General features: G+C 46.2%; 2 protein-coding genes across 2 annotated transcripts in view; one reads left to right on the forward strand and one right to left on the reverse strand.

Moving 5' to 3' along the window:
* The window catches only part of C8B (complement C8 beta chain), a 41,363-nt gene extending 34,291 nt beyond the window's left edge, over positions 1-7,072 (forward strand). Inside the window, exons 11-12 of the mRNA XM_089656562.1 lie at positions 2,875-2,943; positions 6,816-7,072. Coding sequence (XP_089512688.1) covers positions 2,875-2,943; positions 6,816-6,967 — 221 coding nt within the window. The 3' untranslated portion in view covers positions 6,968-7,072. The remainder of the gene's footprint in view (positions 1-2,874; positions 2,944-6,815) is intronic.
* A 4,857-nt stretch (positions 7,073-11,929) lies between these two features.
* The window catches only part of C8A (complement C8 alpha chain), a 67,608-nt gene continuing 56,625 nt past the window's right edge, over positions 11,930-22,912 (reverse strand). Inside the window, exons 9-11 of the mRNA XM_089656564.1 lie at positions 22,242-22,399; positions 18,496-18,718; positions 11,930-12,172 (exon numbers count right to left, since the gene is read on the reverse strand). Coding sequence (XP_089512690.1) covers positions 12,021-12,172; positions 18,496-18,718; positions 22,242-22,399 — 533 coding nt within the window. The 3' untranslated portion in view covers positions 11,930-12,020. The remainder of the gene's footprint in view (positions 12,173-18,495; positions 18,719-22,241; positions 22,400-22,912) is intronic.

Raw genomic sequence — 22,912 nt, forward strand, 5'->3', positions numbered from 1 at the left:
TCATTTTTAATTTTTAAATTCTGCAGTTGAAGAGATTGTGCTGTTCAGCCGAGGTTCGCACTTTTGCGGTGCGGCACATCGCATGTGATTCGCACAGGAACTGCGTCGCATTCCTGTGCAAATCACATGGGAATTCTGTGCGGTGCGATACACCGATATACACAGTTTACCATGGTTCAGTTATGAATGAACACAGGGAGCGATCAGTACTGATCACCGATTGTTCATTCAGCAAAGGAAGGGGATGGTAAATCCGATATTTAGTGGACTCTTCCCCCTCTCTCCATCCAATTGTGCAGTTGCAGCTTCCGGTGGATAGGAGAGGAGGGAAGTTGGCAGCCCCAAGGGGGGGGGGGGGGCACATGGGGAAGGGGGTTTGGGCAGCAGAGGGGATGTATGAAGCACAGGGAGGGTGATGGGTGTGGCTGGGGGGCAATTACTGGAACTACTGGGTATGATGGTACAACCAATCCTCCTGTATGGACCCTGGGCCAGCAGAGGGTGAATTGAATGTGGCCAGGGAGGGTGATGGGTGTGGCGGTGGGGTGGCAATTACTGGAACCGATCCCCTGTACATCCCTCTCTGCAGCAGCTGAAAGCCAGTGGGAGGGAGAGGTACACTGGCATGGCTGGATTGACCATTTGGAAACTCTGGCACTGCCCGAGGGCCCGGGGTCAGTAGGGGGCCCCATGAGATGCCCCTGGTACCTTTTTCATAGGTTTTTTTGAGTTTGGGCAAGGACACAGGGGCCCCATGATCCCCTATTGCCCGGGGGCCCCATGAGTTGTCAGTCCGCCCCTGCGCACTGGGCACTTCCTCTTCTCCGTGTGCCACCATAAGCAGCTGCTTGCTATGGTGGCACACATATGAGCTCTCTCCCAAGCTGGACTGTGTGTGTCCATTGACACACACAGTGTGGCTTGGCTCCACCCCCTTCTCTCTGCCCACTGGGTTTGTCTGGAACCGATCCCCTGTATGGCTCTCTCTGCAGCAGCTGAAAGTCAGCAGAGGGGGGAGAGGAGAAGAAGCCGGCTGCTGCAGACAGAGCCACACAGGGGATCGGTTCCAGTAATTGACCCCCCCCACCCTCACCCCCACACTGTGCCCATCACCCTCTCTGGCCACATCCAGCCTGATTAATGCCCTTGCTATAGGTGTAGGCCATTTATATATGTCATGAAGCCTGACCTGAACACTCTCAGGCAGGGGCGGACTGACAACTCACGGGGCCCCCGGGGCAATAGGGGATCATGGGGCCCCTGTGTCCTCGCCCACACTCAAAGCACACCCAAAAAAGCCTATAAAAGGTACCAGGGGCATTGCATGGGGCCCCTTACTGACCCCGGGCCCTCGGGCAGTGCCCGAGTGCTCAAATGGTCAGTCCGCCCCTGCTCTCAGGATGTTGCTAAGCGAGACCCGGCTATTACTGCTCACCTTCACCATCACAGGAGTGGGGAGACCGCTGCCGCGCGTTTCGTCCGGAATGGAAATTCAGATAAAATGTTTCATATTCGGAGATTCGGATTTACAACAGTAACAAATTTAAAGGAATCTGAAATCACAAATGAAATTTTGCCCCAAATAACTAATTATCCCAATCTGAAAATGAAATCCAATGAAGTGCCAAGTCGCATGCCAATTCAAATCTAGTGTGACCGGGCTGTCACTCCCGGTTCATATATATGCGGCCATGAGGGTCATGTTTTGTGCGGGCACGAGAGCCCATTCATTCCAATGGACTCCCGTGCCCCGTGACACGCAGGGAAGAAGTCCCGACACTTCTTCCTAAAACGCAGCCGAGGTTCCCAGTACGGTTGCGTTTCCCAGTGCAGGCGGCATGCCATTAGAACTAATAGCACCCGCCTGCAGGTCCGCAATTCTCTGTGCGGGTGGTGCGGCTGCACAGATTTTTGTGCGGATCTGCAGCGGCACCACCCGCACAGATGTGAACCTAGGGGTAATAGGGCTTTAAGGGCTTGTTCACACTTGACTTTTTTCCCAACTCTTGCCAAACGCCCCTATAGCGTTTGACAAGTGTTGGAGCGGCGTTTGCGGAGCATTTTTAATGCTCCGCAAACGCTGCATGGTTTTGTGGCAGATGCTAGGCTTTTGCCAAGCACCCCACAAACGCCTATAATGAAGTTTGAATGGTGTTAACCCTCCACAAACGCCTCTCAACCGCACCGCAAACGCTGGCCGGGCGTTTGCGGAGCGGCTCCATAGACTTGAATAGGAGGCTTCAACTCCTCCTGACTCGACCAGAGGCAGGGGTGGACTGACCATTTGGAAACTCGGGCATTGCCCAAGGGCCTGGGGTCAGTAGGGGCCCCCATGAGATGCCCCTGGTACCTTTTTCATAGGCTTTTTTGAGTTTGGGCAAGGACACAGGGGCCCCATGATCCCCTAATCCCCGGGGGCCCCATGAGTTGTCAGTCCATCCCTGACCAGAGGCGTCCGTTTTGTCGCGACGTGACGCTAACGCTCCCGTTTGAACAGCACCATGTGCTGCAATGTGCAGAATTTTCCGAGGTGTTTGGAAAGCGGTAAAAACGCTTCCCAAATGCCTGTCTGCCGCCTGCTAACAAGGCTAGTGTGAATCAGGGGCGGACTGACAACTCATGGGGCCCCCGGGCAATAGGGGATCATGGGGCCCCTGTGTCCCTGCCCAAACTCAAAACAGCTTATCAAAAAGGTACCAGGGGCATCTCATGGGGCCCCCTACTGACCCCGGGCCCTCGGGCAGTGCCCGAGTTTCCAAATGGTCAGTCCGCCCCTGGTGTGAACGTAGCATAAGAGAAGGAAAAAAAAAAACCTTTTCTGAGAACTAATAAATCTTTTTCACCTGAATTGTGTCCCTTCTTGTTTTTTTGCAGAGAATCGCTGTGAATGTGTTTGTCCAGCCGGGTTTAAAGGGTCAGCTTGTGAAACCAGCAAAAGGCCAGGTAAATAGAATCGCTGCGTCATGTTTGTTTTAGGACTTTGGCAGGGAGTCTACAGAGCCGCAGCGAGGACTTGGAAAAGCAAGAAAAAACAAAAGCCACACTTCTTCTGGGCCACTGCCAGGCTTCGGCAATGTAGGCGACTTCCTTCAGTACCACCAACTGCAAAGTGATGTCACAGATTGCGATCCTATAGGACGCAGCGAAATCATTAACCACTTTTTTTTTTTTTTAATTTACATTTTTATTTCTTTGATCATTATACAAACAAACAATAGAAATAACAACACATTGCCCCTCATAAAAATGCTTTTCCTATAATATCTATAACCCTCACCCACCCAAGGGAGGACTGACCATTTGGGTGCTGGGGCACTGCCCAGGGGCCCAGGGTCAGTAGCAGGGGTGGACTGACAACACATGGGGCCCCCGGGCAATAGGGGTTCATGGGGCCCCTGTGTCCTTGCCCACACTCAAACTACACCCAAAAAAGCCTATGAAAGGTACCAGGGGCATCTCATGTGGCCCCCTACTGTCCAGGGGCGGACTGACAACTCATGGGGCCCCCGGGCAATAGGGGATCATGGGGCCCCTGTGTCCTTGCCCAAACTCAAAACAGCCTATGAAAAAGGTACCAGGGGCATCTCATGTGGCCCCCTACTGACCAGGGGCGGACTGACAACTCATGGGGCCCCCGGGCAATAGGGGATCATGGGGCCCCTGTGTCCTTGCCCAAACTCAAAAAAAGCCTATGAAAAAGGTACCAGGGGCATCTCATGTTGCCCCCTACTGACCAGGGGCGGACTGACAACTCATGGGGCCCCTGGGCAATAGGGGATCCATGGGGCCCCTGTGTCCTTGCCCAAACTCAAAAAAGCCTATGAAAAAGGTACCAGGGGCATCTCATGTGGCCCCCTACTGACCAGGGGCGGACTGACAACTCATGGGGCCCCCGGGCAATATGGGATCATGGGGCCCCTGTGTCCTTGCCCAAACTCAAAAAAGCCAATGAAAAAGGTACCAGGGGCATCTCATGGGGCCCCTTACTGACCCCAGGCCCTCGGGCAGTGCCCGAGATTCCAAATGGTCAGTCCGCCCCTGGTCAGTAGCGGGCCACATGAGATGCCCCTGGTACCTTTCATAGACTTTTTTGGGTATAGTTTGAGTGTGGGCAAGGACACAGGGGCCCCATGATCCCTGATTGCCTGGGGGCCCCTGCACCCACCCCTACCCCACCCCCCAAAATTATTAACCACTTGAGGTTGTTTTTAGACCAAAAGTGCCACTTGCCTGCTTGGCACTTTCCCTCCCCCCTCCCCCCCTTCCTGCCCAGACCAATTTTCACCTTTCAGCGCTGTCGCACTTTGAATGACAATTGCGCAGTCATGCATTATTTTTTGCTACACAAGCGAAAAAAAGAGCAAAAAATTTGAAACCTAGGCGATCGCAGAGGAAGCGGGAGTGGGTACCCGTCAAGTTCATGTACCTGCTCCCCCCCCCCCCTCCACACTCCCCAAAGGTGCCGATTCTTAATGGGGAAAGGAGGACCAGTCCTTAAAGCAGAACTTCCCCTTTTGGGTGGAGCTCTGCTTTAAATTGTTTTTTGAATATTTGTTCGATTTTGTTTTTGAATTTGTTTTCTAATCGAATTTTTTGCGAATTTCGTTCCATTATTTCAGATTCATTTACCTTCATTATTTGTGTAATTCAGAATTCTGAAACATCCAAATCTCTAATAATGGAAAAATTTGTCCGAAAATCAATTCGGAACAAAAAAAAAACCGCACATGTCCAAAGCACACCATTCTAGTGTAATCAGGGGCGGACTGACCATATGGAAACTCGGGCACTGCCCGAGGGCCCGGGGTCAGTAGGGGGCCCCATGAGATGCCCCTGGTACCTTTTTCAATGGCTTTTTTGAGTTTGGGCAAGAACACAGGGGCCCCATGATCCCCTATTGCCCGGGGGCCCCATGACTTGTCAGTCCGCCCCTGAGTGTAATGTTTTCTTTAATGTGGTTAAAAGTATTGCTTTCAGGAGTTCTTCCAGGCACATGGCGCTGACTACCCTCTGAAAAGCGATCCGTGGTGCAGGTAGGGTACTGATCCTGAATGAGAAGATCTGGCTCGCATTTGGTTTTTCAATTCATCCCAAAGGAGTTCAGTGGGGTTGAGGTCAGGGCTCTGTGCATGTCAATGGAACCACCTGAACTCAATCATTTGTAGGAATGTGTACCAGGGGCGAACTGACAACTCATGGGGCCCCCGGGCAATAGGGGATCATGGGGCCCCTGTGTCCTCGCTCACACTCAAACTAGAATAGAAGGACTAGTTTCTGTGAAGGGCAGGTGAGACCAGGGGTGGACTGACAACTCATGGGGCCCCCGGGCCATAGGGGATCATGGGGCCCCTGTGTCCTTGCCCAAACTCAAAAAAGCCTATGAAAGGTACCAGGGGCATCTCATGGGGCCCCCTGCTGACCCTGGGCCCTTGGGCAGCGCCCGAGTGCCCGAATGGTCAGTCCGCCCTGGTGTGTACATACTTTGGCCATTTTTTGCTAGTGATGATGTTTGTGTCTGATGGCCACCAAAATGCAAGTGTACAATCCACGTCCCTGCGTTAAAAATGGCTGTGTGTATAAGTGGGTGCGGTCTCTCATGCCTGATGAAAGGGTCCTGCGAGACTTTTTTTTTACTAAAAAGATAACCGAATAAATTGTTGCCAAGATTTATGAAGAAAGATTATTTATTTGCAACATTTTATAACAAAAACACTTTTTTTTACATTTTTTGGACTTTTTCATTTATATAGCAAAAAAAATAAAAATCCCAGGGGTGAATAAATACCACCAAAATAAAGCTTTTTCTGTCTAAAAAAAAATGCTAAAAAATTCATATGGGTACAGTGATGCATGACCGCGCAATTGTCATTCAAAGTGTGATAGCGCTGAAAGCTGAAAATTGGCCTGGACTGGAAGGGGGTGAGAGTGTCCGGACTGGAAGGGGGTGAGAGTGTCCGGACTGGAAGGGGGGGAAAGTGTCCGGACTGGAAGGGGTGAAAGTGTCCGGATTGGAAGGGGGTGAGAGTGTCCGGATTGGAAGGGGGTGAGAGTGTCCAGACTGGAAGGGGGGGGAAGTGTCCGGACTGGAAGGGGGTGAGAGTGTCCGGATTGGAAGGGGGTGAGAGTGTCCGGACTGGAAGGGGGTGAAAGCGTCCTGACTGGAAGGGGGGAAAGCGTCCGGACTGGAAGGGGGGAAAGCGTCCGGACTGGAAGGGGGTGAAAGCGTCCGGACTGGAAGGGGGTGAAAGCGTTCGGACTGGAAGGGGGGGAAAGCGTCCGGACTGGAAGGGGGTGAAAGCGTCCGGACTGGAAGGGGGGGAAAGCGTCCGGACTGGAAGGGGGTGAAAGCGTCCGGACTGGAAGGGGGGGAAAGCGTCCGGACTGGAAGGGGGTGAAAGCGTCCGGACTGGAAGGGGGTGAAAGCGTCCGGACTGGAAGGGGGGGGAAAGCGTCCGGACTGGAAGGGGGTGAAAGCGTCCGGACTGGAAGGGGGTGAAAGCATCCGGACTGGAAGGGGGTGAAAGTGACCAGACTGGAAGGGGGGGAAAGTGTCCGGACTGGAAGGGGGGGAAAGTGTCCGGACTGGAAGGGGGTGAAAGTGTCCGGACTGGAAGGGGGGGAAGTGTCCGGACTGGAAGGGGGTGAAAGTGTCCGGACTGGAAGGGGGGGAAGTGTCCAGACAGGAAGGGGGGGAAAGTGTCGGGACTTGAAGTGGTTAAACTAAACTGCCCACCGGAGGACCCCAACCAGTTGTATGTGTTGAGGTTCCTCGCGTCGTGTAGAAGACTTAAGTGCTACTGTCTTTTTTTTTTCAGCTCCCCCCATTGATGGAGGTTGGGGTTGTTGGTCCAATTGGACGGCATGTTCAGGAAGAACCCAAACAAGACAACGCCAGTGCAACAATCCTTCACCGAGGAACGGAGGTCGGCCTTGTCCAGAAGCCTCCACGGAAAGCAGAAGCTGTTAGTCCCCCGTACTGGGAAAGGATGATAAATGGGGACCCCCAGGTCTGCCACTCTGGGGGTGACAGATATTCTTTTCTGGAAAATAGCTTAATAAAATTTCACAGCTACTTGGGTGTTTTTTTTTTTCATTTAACAGTGGGAATCTGGAGATGATGCGGCTCTTAGTGAAGACAGGCGGCCTCCCAGCACTGCCCCGCTTCCCTCTCATACACATCGGGCCCCGATCAACCTGCTCACATAGGGTTAACCCTGCAACCAGAGCACACCCCACCTATTGATTGGCTCCAGCTGTGCAGAAGAAGGCGGAGCCAGCGCTGCTCACACCCCATTCGGTCACTAAGACAGGTGAAACAGAGCTACTCCCTCTTTAACTCCTTGGTGCCGGCGCCTCCCGACCCTTTAAGGGTTTCAGAAGCCGGGAGGTGGGGTGGGGTTTTAGGGACATGTGACCGCCGTGATTCGCTGTCATGGCGGTCACATGATTGGGAAAGGTCCCGATCGCAAGAGGAGATCGGGAACTTTCCGTGAGTACCGGACATGTGTGCTGGGAGCGTGCAGGGTGCGGTCTCTCATACCTGCATTTGGACCTTCAGGTCTTAACCATGATTAAGTCCTGATGGCCGAAATGTGTTGGATCTTCACATCATTGTACTGCATGAGATTCATTAAAGGGCATTTGATTATAGCCGATGCACTGGAGCGCCAGCTGTCCTTATGTATTGCCATTCGGTCTCTGGCCGGCTCCCTGTTACAGCTGGAGGACTGTGTGTGCCAGTGTGTGTTCCGGAGATGTACGGACCTCCAATCAGAGACTGCTGACCACCCGGGGTCCTGGGCTAATCACTTCCCATACAAGGGGGAGCCGACACTTCACTGCTACATGTAGTACTGTCAAATACACCATGTTGTCAAAAGTATTGGGACGCCTGCCAGTCAAGTTCCTCCACCCCAAACTGGCTCCTCCATGTCTTTATGGACCTTGCTTTGTGCACTGGTGTGCAGTCATGTTGGAACAGGAAGGGGCCATCCCCAAACTCTTCCCACAAAGTTGGGAGCATGAAATTGTCCAAAATGTCGCCAAAATGTCGCCTTAAGGGTTCCCTTCACTGGAACTAGGAGGCCAAGCCCAACCCCTGAAAAACAACCCCACACCATAATCCCCCCTTCACCAAACCTTACACTTGGCACAATATAGTCAGACAAGTACCGTTCTCCTGGCAATCACCAAACCCAGACACCTCCATCAGATTGCCAGACAGAGAACCACGATTGGTCACTCCAGAGAACATGTCTCCTCTGCTCTAGAGTACAGTGGCGGCATGCTTTACACCACGGCATCCGACGCTTTGCATTGCACTTGGTGATGGAAGGCTTGGATGCAGCTGCTCGGCCATGGAAACCCATTCCATGAAGCTCTCTACGCACTGTTGTTGGGCTCATCTGAAGGCCACACCAAGTTTGGAGATCTTTAGTTATTGACTCTGCAGACAGTTGGCGACTTCTGCGCACTGTGCGCTTCAGCATGCGCTGACCCCGCCCTGTCATGTGACGTGGCCTACCACTTGGTGGCTGAGTTGCTGTTGTTCCCAGTGGCTTCCACTTTGTTATAATCCCACTAACAGTTGAGCGTGGAATATTTAGTAGCCAGGAAATGTCACGGATGGACTTATTGTACAGGTGGCCACCTATCACGGGACCACGCTTGGAGTCACTGAGCTCCTGAGAGCGACCCATTCTTTCACCAATGTTTGTAGAAGCAGTCTGCATGCCTAGGGGATGGATTGTATACACCTGTGTCCATGGAGGGGATTGGAACACCTGAATCACATGGTTTGAAGGGCTGGACCTATACGTTTGGCAATATACACATATGTACTTAATGGTCATGTGTGTGGACAGGCTGTGAGAGTGCATATGGAAGAAAAATATATTTGAAAAAAATCTGAAGAATATATTTAAAAAAATATATATATATATATATATATATTAAATATATTCTTCAGATGTTTTTTAACATATAAAAAAGTAATTTTAACATATTTTTACATATATTTGTAAATACATTCCAAAAATGTAGATTTGTATCTTTAAAGACATACAGTATATTTGAAATATATTTATTATATATTTATTTATTGAAATCTATTTTGAAATATATTGAATACGGCCAAAATTGTAGTATTTCAAATATATGTCAATATATTTGGGAATAATATTTTAAAAATATATTTAAAATATATTTTTCTTCCATCTGGGTAACATGCTGCAGGTCCACTGTTATTAGCCCTGGTAGCATGTGATCATTGTGGCCAATCACAATAGTACACATAATTTCTATGAATGAAAGCCATTGTTGACAACTAGTATGTGATCACTGTGATTGGTCACAGCAATCACACGGTACCAAGGCCACTCACATATATATATTTATTGAATTATATTGAGTACGGCCAAGATTGTAGCATTTCAAATATATGTCAGTATATATTTGGGAAGAATATTTTAAAAATATATTTCAAATATATTTTTCTTCCATTTGGGAAGATACCATCATTCCCTGTGTATGAGGAAAGGGGGACTCTGCAGAGAAATTAAGAATTCATATGAGGTCCATAGGCCACACAGAGAGAGTGCAGGCCTGAGCTGCTCCCAGGTGCCCCTTGGTGGCAGTGCACTCTAGGCAGCTGCCTATTTTTCCTAGTAGAAGCACCGGCCCTGCTTGTGCGCAAATAAAAGTATTGCGCTCCTTTTGGGGATCTGAAAAAAGTTACTCATACTGTAGATCTCTCTCCCACTTCGCAAGGTAAGGCATGTCCGAAGTAGCGTGGAGATCCAGCAAGGATTTGTAGGAAGTAGAGATTTACGAATCGGTCCCTTACCCAAGCAAAGCTCTTCCTGGAAAGGAGCGCGGGTTTGGGAAGCGAGCTGATAAAATGAGAGAGCTGTCAGGCCCTCCCTAAGGATTATTCATAATGTTTGCACCAGCAGCAAAGCTCCCAAAATTTGCTGGCAAATTTTGGCGAAAGTAACATGGAAATAATTGTATGGGATCATTCAGCTGGAAGTTGGAGTAGATACAAACATTTTTTATCAGGAGGATAATGGATATGTTCCCAGCAGTGTATGGGACCATTATGAGAACCAATGAAAAGCACATTTCTCTTGCAAGCATGGCAACCCAGGGCGACTTATTGCGGTCCCCAAGGTTTTGATGCCATTCTTGTAGCCTTCTAAAATCATTTGTTAGGTAGCTGGTTTGCTCCATCTTTTTGACTTTCTTCTCTTTCCTTCTTCTTCTTTCCTTCTTCAGTTTACTTCTTCTCACTCCCTGTTCCCCACCCAACCCCAGACTCCTTTCTTTTCTCCTTTAAAAGCAATCAGTGTAAAAAAAAAAAAAAAAAAAATCGTCATCACCAGGGCCGAACTGAAAACTCATTGGGCCCCGGGCAATAGGGGATCATGGGGCCCCTGTGTCCTTGCCAAAACTCAGAAAAGCCTATGAAAAAGGTACCAGGGCATCTCATGGGGCCCCCTACCGACCCCGGGCCCTCGGGCAGTGCCCGAGTTTCCAAATGGTCAGTCCGCCCCTGGGCAGGTGAGACCAGGGGCGGACTGACAACTCATGGGGCCCCCGGGCAATAGGGGATCATGGGGCCCCTGTGTCCTCGCCAACACTCAAACCACACCCAAAGTTTCCAAATGGTCAGTCCGCCCCTGGTCATCACCCCCCACAAGTAGTACAGTGTCACTATGGTGACACTGTACTGCTAGGGTGATGATATGTTAAAAAAAAAACATAAATAATAATATTTTTAAAAAATGTAAAAAAAAGTTTGAAAAATTATAATTTTTGGTTATAAACTAATTTGGGTTATTTTTATTTTTTTACTAAAAATATAACTGAATACATTTTGGTCAAGATTTATGAAGAAAGATTATTTATTTGCAAAATTTTATAAGAAAAACACTTTTTTTCAAAATGTTTGGACTTTTTCATTTAGATAGCAAGCAAAATAAAAAATCCCAGCGGTGAATAAATACCACCAAAAATAAAGTTTTATCTGTCTCAAAAAAAATGCTGAAAAATTCATATGGGTGCAGTGTTGCATGACCGCGCAATTGTCATTCAAAGTGTGTCGGCGCTGAAAGCTGAAAATTTGCCTGGACAGGAAGGGGGTGAAAGTGTCCGCACTGGAAGGGGGGGAAAGTGTCCGGACTGGAAGGGGGGGAAAGTGTCCGGACTGGAAGGGGGGTGAAAGTGTCCCGACTGGAAGGGGGTGATAGTATCCGGACTGGAAGGGGGTGAAAGTGTCCGGACTGGAAGGGGGTGAAAGTGTCCGGACAGGAAGGGGGTGAAAGTGTCCGGACTGGAAGGGGGGGAAAGTGTCCGGACTGGAAGGGGGGTGAAAGTGTCCGGACTGGAAGGGGGGTGAAAGTGTCCGGACTGGAAGGGGGTGAAAGTGTCCGGACTGGAAGGGGGGGAAAGTGTCCGGACTGGAAGGGGGTGAAAGTGTCCGGACTGGAAGGGGGGAAAGTGTCCGGACTGGAAGGGGGTGAAAGTGTCCGGACTGGAAGGGGGGAAAGTGTCCGGACTGGAAGTGGTTAAAATACACCTATGATAAAAATGATAGCCCCTTCATTTCCATGTAAGTGGGTAAAGTTACAAAGTCTTCGGGGGATCAAATCATTATTTTCCCCGCTGTATATTAAAATTCAATACACATTTGTGAAAAGGAAGACTGAGCTCTCTGTTATTATTATTATTATTATTATACAGGATTTATATTAGTATTATTATTATTATTATTATACAGGATTTATATTAGTATTATTATTATTATTATACAGGATTTATGGCGCCAACAGTTTGCTCAGCGCTTTACAATATAACAGGAGACAATACAGCAACAATACAGTTCAATACAAGAGGGAGAGGAGGGCCCTGATCCTGGGAGCTTGCAATCTAGGAGACATAGTTACACCTTTATTTAGGTTTAGAATTGATTGACAGATTACAGAGAAAGGTTAGAGGTGGTAGAGAGATTAAACACAAATTTAGCAAGATTGGCTTTGGGCGCTCTTCCCAAGACATGATGTGCCGCCATTTTTAGGTGGTGGATTATTGCACAGCCTTGACCTCCGACGGGTTCTGGATTGGCAGTTGGACCAAGGCGACCAGCACCCCCAGTTACCCTTGGCTTTGGTTCCTGGAACATAAAAACAGGGAATTATTACTGGTCAATACTTTCGTTCTCTCTCTCTGAGGTCCAACACAATTTGACGCCCTCCTGTAAACTGCACACAGTGACCCATAGAAGAAAAACAACTGACATTTTTAAGAAAGTCGACAATTACATAGAATTTGGGGGGGGGGGGCTCCAGCAGCCACGCGTGCGGTTCCATTCATTGTTGGCACCCAAAAGACACCAATCACGAATCATATTTTTACATACACAAAACAAAAGAAACATGCAGAGCTCAAAGCTCAAAAACATACCTGAGCTTCTTTGCCATGTTTACTGTGTGTACAGCAATCTACTGAAGATGAATGGGCTGCCCTACACACGTGATAACATGCAAAAAACATACATGTGCCTGAGGTTGCACTACAGTTGTGTGAATGAATGGGGGTTAAATAGACAGCATTCAGATTGCTAAAGAACTCTATTATGTCTGTATCATTAAAATGAGGTTTAATGTTGATAAATGTAAGGTTCTGCACTTGGGGGATAAGAATATGCATGCATCATACATACTAGGGGGGTATAACTGGGGGGGGTCAACGGCGGAGAAGATTCTGGGGGGGGGTCAATGGTGGAAAAGGATCTGGGGGGGGGGTCAATGGTGAAAAAGGATCTGGGGGGGGATCAATGGTGGAGAAGGATCTGGGGGGGTTAATGGCGGAGAAGGATCTGGAGGGGGGGTCAATGGTGGAGAAGGATCTGGGGGGGGGTTAATGGTGGAGAAGGATCTGGAGGGGGGGGTCAATGGTGGAGAAGGATCTGGGGGTTCTGGTAGATCACAAGTTTAATAATGGCAGCAATGCATAGCTGCGGGTTGTAAAGCGAGCAAAATCCTCTCTTGTATGAGGTATAAACTCCAGAGAGAGAGATATCATCCCCCCCCCCCCCGCCCCCCGGTACAAATCATTAGTAATACCTTATCTGGAATATGCAGTTCAGTTTTGGGCACCAATTCACAAAAATAACATTGGGGAACTGGAGAAAGTACAGAGAAGGGCAACCAAACTGATAAGAGGCATGGAGGAGATCAGCTATGAGGAAAGATTAGAGGAACTGAATTTATTCTCTGCTGAGAAGAGGAGATTAAGGGGGATATGATCTCCATGTATAATACATAAGGGGGGATATGATCTCCATGTATAATACATAAGGGGGGATATGATCTCCATGTATAATACATAAGGGGGGATATGATCTCCATGTATAATACATAAGGGGGGGATATGATCTCCATGTATAATACATAAGGGGGGATATGATCACCATGTATAATACATAAGGGGGATATGATCTCCGTGTATAATACATAAGGGGGGATATGATCTCCATGTATAATACATAAGGGGGATATTATCTCCAAGTATAATACATAAGGGGGGATATGATCTCCATGTATAATAGATAAGGGGGGATATGATCTCCATGTATAATACATAAGGGGGGATATGATCTCCATGTATAATACATAAGGGGGGGATATGATCTCCATGTATAATACATAAGGGGGGATATGATCACCATGTATAATACATAAGGGGGGATATGATCACCATGTATAATACATAAGGGGGGATATGATCTCCATGTATAATACATAAGGGGGGATATGATCTCCATGTATAATACATAAGGGGGGATATGATCTCTATGTATATTACATAAGGGGGGATATGATCTCCATGTATAATACATAAGGGGGGGTATGATCACCATGTATAATACATAAGGGGGGTCATGATCTCCATGTATAATACATAAGGGGGATATGATCACCATGTATAATACATAAGGGGGGGATATGATCTCCATGTATAATACATAAGGGGGGGGTATGATCTCCATGTATAATACATAAGGGGGGATATGATCTCCATGTATAATACATAAGGGGGGATATGATCTCCATGTATAATACATAAGGGGGATATGATCTCCATGTATAATACATAAGGGGGATATGATCTCCACGTATAATACATAAGGGGGATATGATCTCCACGTATAATACATAAGGGGGGATATGATCACCATGTATAATACATAAGGGGGGGATATGATCTCCATGTATAATACATAAGGGGGATATGATCACCATGTATAATACATAAGGGGGGATATGATCTCCATGTATAATACATAAGGGGGATATGATCTCCATGTATAATACATAAGGGGGGATATGATCTCCATGTATAATACATAAGGGGGGGATATGATCTCCATGTATAATACATAAGGGGGGATATGATCTCCATGTATAATACATAAGGGGGATATGATCTCCATGTATAATACATAAGGGGGGGATATGATGTCCATGTATAATACATAAGGGGGGATATGATCTCCATGTATAATACATTAGGGGGATATGATCTCCATGTATAATACATAAGGGGGGATATGATCTCCATGTATAATACATAAGGGGGGATATGATCTCCATGTATAATACATAAGGGGGATATGATCTCCACGTATAATACATAAGGGGGATATGATCTCCATGTATAATACATAAGGGGGGGATATGATCTCCATGTATAATTCATAAGGGGGGATATGATCTCCATGTATAATACATAAGGGGGGATATGATCTCCATGTATAATACATAAGGGGGGATATGATATCCATGTATAATACATAAGGGGGATATTATCTCCAAGTATAATACATAAGGGGGGATATGATCACTATGTATAATACATAAGGGGGGATATGATCACCATGTATAATACATAAGGGGGGATATGATCTCCATGTATAATACATAAGGGGGGATATGATCTCCATGTATAATACATAAGGGGGGATATGATCTCCATGTATAATACATAAGGGGGGATATGATCTCCATGTATAATACATAAGGGGGGGATATGATCTCCATGTATAATACATAAGGGGGGATATGATCTTCATGTATAATAAATAAGGGGGGATATGATCTCCATGTATAATACATAAGGGGGATATGATCTCCGTGTATAATACATAAGGGGGGGATATGATCTCCATGTATAATACATAAGGGGGGATATGATCTCCATGTATAATACATAAGGGGGGATATGATCTCCATTTATAATACATAAGGGGGGATATGATCTCCATGTATAATACATAAGGGGGGATATGATCTCCATGTATCATACATAAGGGGGGATATGATCTCCATGTATAATACATAAGGGGGGATATGATCTCTATGTATAATACATAAGGGGGATATGATCTCCATGTATAATAGATAAGGGGGATATGATCTCCATGTATAATACATAAGGGGGATATGATCACCATGTATAATACATAAGGGGGATATGATCTACATGTATAATACATAAGGGGGATATGATCTCCATGTATAATACATAAGGGGGATATGATCTCCATGTATAATACATAAGGGGGATATGATCTCCATGTATAATACATAAGGGGGGATATGATCTCCATGTATAATACATAAGGGGGATATGATCTCCATGTATAATACATAAGGGGGATATGATCTCCATGTATAATACATAAGGGGGATATGATCTCCATGTATAATACATAAGGGGGATATGATCTCCATGTATAATACATAAGGGGGGATATGATCTCCATGTATAATTTTTTTCCTCAACATTCTACAAGCAATACCCCATAATGACCATGGGAAAGAAGTGCGTTTTGAAATCTTTGCAATTTATTAAAAATAAAAAATGAAAAAAAAAAAACCCCAGGTACATAAGTATTCCCAGCTTTTGCCATGACACTCAAAAATTAGCTCTGGTGCATCCTGTTCCCACTGATCATCCTTCAGATGTTTCCACATCTTGATTGGAGTCCACCTGTGGGACTTTCAGGTGATTGGACATGTTTAGGAAAGGCATAAACCTGTCTATGTAAGGTCCCACAGGTAACAGTGCATGTCAGAGCACAAACCGAGCCATGAAGTCCAAGGAATTGTCCGTAGACCTCCAAGACAGGATTGTATCCAGGCACAGATCTGGGGAAGGTTACAGAAAAATGTCTGCCGCATTGAAAGTTGTGGCTCAGGATGTTTTTTGGTTCCATCATCTCATTAGCCAGACAGGAGCTTGTAAAAAAATAAAAATTGTGAAATATAAATTTTTTTTGAAGTCCAATTTGGATTTTGACTTCAATAGGATCTCTAAATGGCTCAACTCCTCTCAGTATTGTGTGTAGGATTTACCCCCGGTTCACACCTATGCGGCCGTGCGGGCCGCGTTTTGCATGGGCACGAGAGCCCATTCATTTGAATGGACTCCCGTGCCCGTGACAAGCAGGGAAAGAAGTCCCTGCACTTCTTTGGAAAACGCAGCCCGCAGGGAAACCTCGGTTCCCAGTACGGTTGCATTTTCCAGTGCGGGCGGCGTGCCATTAGAACAGATGTGAACCTAGGGCTAGAGTTGAACACATATCTGAAAAGTTTGATAGGCTGTGGTTAGGCTGAATGTTTCTACAAATGCTTCAAAATTTTGAATTTCCAAAACGGAAGTCCTATTGAAGTCAAAATCCAAATCGGACTTAAAAAAAAGTGTATATTTCAGAACATTCAATGGTGCCAAACTGTGCAGAATGATTTCGGAAGCTCCTGGCTGGCTAATGAGATGATGAAACCAAAAAAAAATCCTGAGCCACTTCTTACAATGCTGCAGAAATTTTTCTGTACCCTTCCCCAGATCTGTGCCTGGATACAATCCTGTCTCGGAGGTCTGCGGACAATTCCTTGGACTTCATGGCTTGGTTTGTGCTCTGACATGCACTGTTACCTGTGGGACCTTCTATAGACAGGTTTATGCCTTTCCTAATCCAACGTCCAATCATCTGAATGTCCCACAGGTGGACTCCAATCAAGTTGTGGAAACTTCTCACCCCCGGTTCACATAAATGTGGCCGTGCAGGCCACGTTTTGCACAGGCACGAGAGCCAATTAATTTGAATGGACTCCCGTGCCACACAGGGAAAGAAGTCCCTGCACTTCTTTGGAAAATGCAGCCTGCACAGGAACCTCGGTTCCCAGTACAGTTGCGGCTTCCAGTGCGGGAGGCGTGACATTATGACTAATGGCACCCGCCCGCGGGTCCGCATTTCTCTGTGCAGGTGGTGCGGGTGCACGGATGTTCGTGCGGATCCGCAGCAGCACCACCCGCACAGATGTGAACCTAGGGCTAGAGTTGAACACATATCTGAAAAGTTTGATAGGCTGTGGTTAGGCTGAATGTTTCTAAAAATGCTTCAACATTTTGAATTTCCGAAACGGAAGTCCTATTGAAGTCAGAATCCAAATCAGACTTAAAAAAAAATGTATATTTCAGAACATTCAATGGTGCCAAACTGTGCAGAATGATTTCGGAAGCTCCTGCCTGGCTAATGAGATGATGCAACCGTACTGGGAACCAAGGTTCCCCTGCGGGCTGCGTTTTCCACAGAAGTGCAGGGACTTCTTTCCCTGCTTGTCACAGGCACGATAGTCCATTCAAATTAATGGGCTCTCGTGCCCACGCAAAACGCATCCCGCACGGCCGCATATATGTGAACCGGGGGTAAATCCTACACACAATACTGAGAAGAGTTGAGCCATCTAGAGATCCTATTGAAGTCAAAATCCCCAAAAAATTATATTTCAGAACATTCAATGGTGCCAAACTGTGCAGAGTGATTTCAGAAGCTCCTGGCTGGCTAATGAGATGATGGAACCAAAAAAACTTTTTTCTGTACCCTTCCCCAGATCTGTGCCTTGATACAATCCTGTCTTGGCGGTCTGCGGACAATTCTTTGGACTTCATGGCTTGGTTTGTGCTCTGACATGCACTGTTACCTGTGGGACCTTCTATAGACAGGTTTATGCCTTTCCTAATCCAACGTCCAATCATCTGAATGTCCCACAGGAGGACTCCAACCAAGTCGTGGAAACATCTGAAGGATGATCAGTGGGAACAGGATGCACCAGAGCTCATTTTTGAGTGTCATGGCAAAGGCTGGGAATACTTATGTACCTGGGGTTTTTTTTTTTTTTTTAATTTTTAATAAATTGCAAAGATTTCAAAACGCACTTCTTTCCCACGGTCATTATGGGGTATTGCTTGTAGAATGTTGAGGAAAAAAAATTAATTTAATCCATTTTGGAATAAGGCTGCAACATAATGAAACGTTAAGAATGGGAATACTTTCTGGATGCCGGTAGAACTATAGATGACGCAGTGAAAGTTGTGGGAGTGCCAGAAAGTACTGAAGTCCTGCAGTGCGACAAGAAGCCGCCTACCTACCTGGACGCTGTGTGCGCTCACACGCTGGGCCTTCATATCCTGCAGGGCACTGACAGGAGCATTCGTTGTTATTAAGAATGGGCTCCCCGTTGTTCTCACAAGGGCCGCAGCGGCAGGAATGGAACTCGCTCAGGAACTCGTCGTAGGCTCTTTTCAGATTCTGCTTCTTGGCCTCGATGCCCGAAAGGTCCGTCAATTTCAGGCCTTCATGTATGGGCAGCAGCTGAAATGTATAACCGAGATTATTACAGAGTCTCCCAAAGAGTGTAACACAGCGTGGAAGGATGTATTTAACCACTTCCCATGTATATAAAAGGCCAGACGGGAGCAGTGCAGGGGCGGGTTGCCGTTCATAAACGGCGTCCGCCATTTTGGATTGTGCGCGCTCCCTGGGAGAGCATGGCACCGCGATCCAGTGCCCTGTGTGTCCGGAACAGGGGAGGACTGACAACTCATGGGGCCCCCGGGCAATAGGGGATCATGGACCCCTGTGTCCTTGCCCAAACTCAAAAAAGCCTATGAAAAAGGTACCACGGGCATCTCATGGGGCCCCCTACTGACCCTGGGCCCTCGGGCAGCGCCCGAGTTTCCAAATGGTCAGTCCGCCCCTGGTCCAGAACACAGATCACTGTACGGGACCTCTGTGTGATAGGTGTAAGCAAGATGTCCCTTCTGACATCATTGCTTACTACGTATGAAATCTGAGAATGATCACAGAGATCACATGGTACAGGGCTATTCACAACAGCCTAGTACCATGTGACAAGCTGTGACCAATCACAGCTCTCTCAGTATTTCTCAATGGCTGCAGGAATGCAGCCAGAGAGAAGGAGAAATAATTGCTTTTACGGCTGTAAAAGCAATCAGTGTAATAATAATAATTGCTTTATCGATGTAAAAGCAATCAGTGTAAAAAAAAAAAAATGTCTTCATCACCCCCCACAAGTAGTACAGTGTCACTATGGTGATACTGTACATCTAGGGTGACAGTATGTTAAAAAAAAAAAACATAAATAATATAAAAAAATAAAATAAAAATGTAAAAATAAATTTTTAAAAAATTATAATTTTTGGTTATAAACTAATGTGGGTTATTTTTTTTTTTTAACTAAAAACATAACTGAATAAATTTTGGCCATGATTTATGAAGAAAGATTATTTATTTGCAAAATTTTATAAGAAAAACACTTTTTTTCAAAAATTTGGGACTTTTTCATTTATATAGCAAAAAAAATATAAAAATCCCAGCGGTGAATAAATACCACCAAAATAAAGTTTTATCTGTTTAAAAAAAATGCTAAAAAATTCATATGGGTACAGTGTTGCATGACCGCGCAATTGTCATTCAAAGTGTGATAGCGCTGAAAGCTGAAAATTGGCCTGGACAGGAAGGGGGGGAAAGTGTCCGGACTGGAAGGGGTTAAAGGGGCAGTAAATCAAAAAGTGACTGTTTATTTTTCTGTGAAGCCTGATTTGCTAAGACACCCCTGACTTTACATACAGTATGTCTTGGATACTACAACAGTAAGAGAACCCTTTCCTATAATTTCTGATTTGATCCCTGACTATCCCAAGACATAGAGAGATGCAAAGTAACATTGTTTATAAACATTGATCAGACGGGAGATAGAGAGATACAAAGTAACATTGTTTATAAACATCGATCAGACGGGAGATAGATACAAAGTAACATTGTTTATAAACATCGATCAGAGACATCAATGTTTGTGAATGAGCGGCTATCGGCTTGTAGTTCTCAATGAAGTGCTGTGGTAGTTCATTGAGTCTTCCTGTCAGTATATGTGCTTCCCATACATCCCGTACATCCCATACATCCTGTGCATCCCATACATCTTGTACATCCCATACATCCCGTACATCCCATACATCCCATACATCCCGTACATCCCATACATCTTGTACATCCCATACATCCCGTACATCCTGTACAACCCCTACATCCCCTACATCTTGTACATCCCATACATCCCATACACTCCATACATCCCGTACATCCCCTACATCTCGTACATTCCGTACATCTCATACATCCTGTACATCCCATACACTCCATACATCCCGCACATCCTGTACATCCAATACATTCTGTACATCCTATACATCCCGTACATCCCCTACATCCTGTACATCCCATACATTCTGTACATCCTATACATCCCGTACATCCCCTACATCCTGTACATCCCATACACTCCATACATCCCGCACATCCTGTACATCCCATACATTCTGTACATCCTATACATCCCGTACATCCCCTACATCCTGTACATCCCATACATCCCGTACATCCCCTACATCTCCTACATTCCATACATCTCGTACATTCCGTACATCTCATACATCCTGTACATCCCATACACTCCATGCATCCCATACATCTCGTACATCCCATACATCCCCTACATCCCCTACATCCTGTACACCCCATACATCCTGTACATCCCCTACATCCCCTACATCCTGTACATCCCATACATCCCATACATCCCGTACATTCCATACACTCCATACATCCCCTACATCCCCTACATCTCATACATCCTGTACATGCCATACATCCCATACATCCCGTACATTCCATACACTCCATACATCCCCTACATCCCCTACATCTCATACATCCTGTACATCCCATACATCCCATACATCCCGTACATTCCATACACTCCATACATCCCCTACATCCCCTACATCTCATACATCCTGTACATCCCATACATCCCATACAGACAAGCAGATATACTGACAGATCTGCAGGAGACCAACATGGCACCTGTGATCTGTTGCTCACTGGTGCAATGCTTTACAGGCTCCTGTAACAAAAAATAATAAATTCACTTTATTTTTTTACCTGCATTTATTATTTTTTGTATAAAGGTGAAATTATCTTTTAATTCTGGATATATAAACAGACAATAATACTATTAAATTGGTAAAAAGTAGCATACATAAAAAATTGTAGCAATGCAATCCTTGCAACCTAAGTACCCCAATGGGTTATGCTGTATGCTAAACAGAAATTCACTAACTATGAATGAGTCCACATGCAGATTGGGGGGGGGGGTCCAGAGTGGTGCTGGAAAACAAGTAAACAGAGAGGAGTCCCCCCCCCTCCCCCCCACCACCACCAGGATATTGTGAGCGGGATTCCTATTGTGTGTTGATTTCCTGTACCTAATAAATTAAAAAAAAATACAAATTTTTTTTTTAAATGAAATGGATGTTTAATAAAGTTAAAAAAAAATTGAACGTTAATGGTTATACGAACTGAAATTAATACAACCTCCCCCCCCCCCCCTGGAAAAAGACAACTGAAAAATATTAAAGGGGAAGAGGGAGTTAAGGTTGATTAGGGGCCTCATAGTGTAGTGAATAATTTATTAGGTAATCACACATAAAATCAGCACATGTTCTCCCTGTGCCTGTGTGGGTTTCCTCCGGGTAGGCTGGTTTCCTCGACACCCCAAAGATATGCTGGTAGGTTAATTGGCTCCTGTCTAAATTGGCCCTAGTATGTGTATGTATGAATGTGAGGTTTTATTGCCGAAAGTTAATTGAACAAGCTGAAGTTAGAAGCTGATTGGCTGCCATACACAGCTGCACCAGATCCTGAACGCTCCATTTTTTGTAAATCCCCCCCCCCCCCCCCAATGAATGGGATGGATGGTGTTGGGTGAACATTTATAAAAACTTTCAGGAATATTCAGCCCTTAATAGTTCACCTCATATTTGATGACGGCGGGGTTGTATTTCAGGGAACGGCCCCAGTGACGATATGTGGTCCCATCAAAAACATTTGATAATCCTCCAGCTGATCCCGTGTCCCCTCCTATTACCAGCGTGATGATGTCTTTTATTGCACTTTCCTTCCCGTTCTCACCTGTTCATAGGGAAAGCATGATAGCGTCATATATTTCAGGAGAGGAGAGTTACAGAGGAAGGAGCTGAGTCCTCCGGCAGCGCAGAGTATTTCAGGAGAGGAGAGTTATAGAGGAAGGAGCGGAGTCCTCCAGCAGTGCAGAGTATTTCAGGAGAGGAGAGTTATAGAGGAAGGAGCGGAGTCCTCCAGCAGTGCAGAGTATTTCAGGAGAGGAGTAATAGAGGAAGGAGCGGAGTCCTCCAGCAGCGCAGAGTATTTCAGGAGAGGAGAGTTATAGAGGAAGGAGCGGAGTCCTCCAGCAGCGCAGAGTATTTCAGGAGAGGAGAGTTATAGAGGAAGGAGTGGAGTCCTCCAGCAGCGCAGAGTATTTCAGGAGAGGAGAGTTACAGAGGAAGGAGCTGAGTCCTCCGGCAGCGCAGAGTATTTCAGGAGAGGAGAGTTACAGAGGAAGGAGCGGAGTCCTCCAGCAGGGCAGAGTATTTCAGGAGAGGAGAGTTACAGAGGAAGGAGCGG

Source organism: Staurois parvus, unplaced genomic scaffold, assembly GCF_062004578.1.
Source record: "Staurois parvus isolate SC_StPar_1 unplaced genomic scaffold, SC_StPar_1.0 ptg000917l, whole genome shotgun sequence".
In the NCBI taxonomy this organism is placed as follows: Eukaryota; Metazoa; Chordata; class Amphibia; order Anura; family Ranidae; genus Staurois; species Staurois parvus.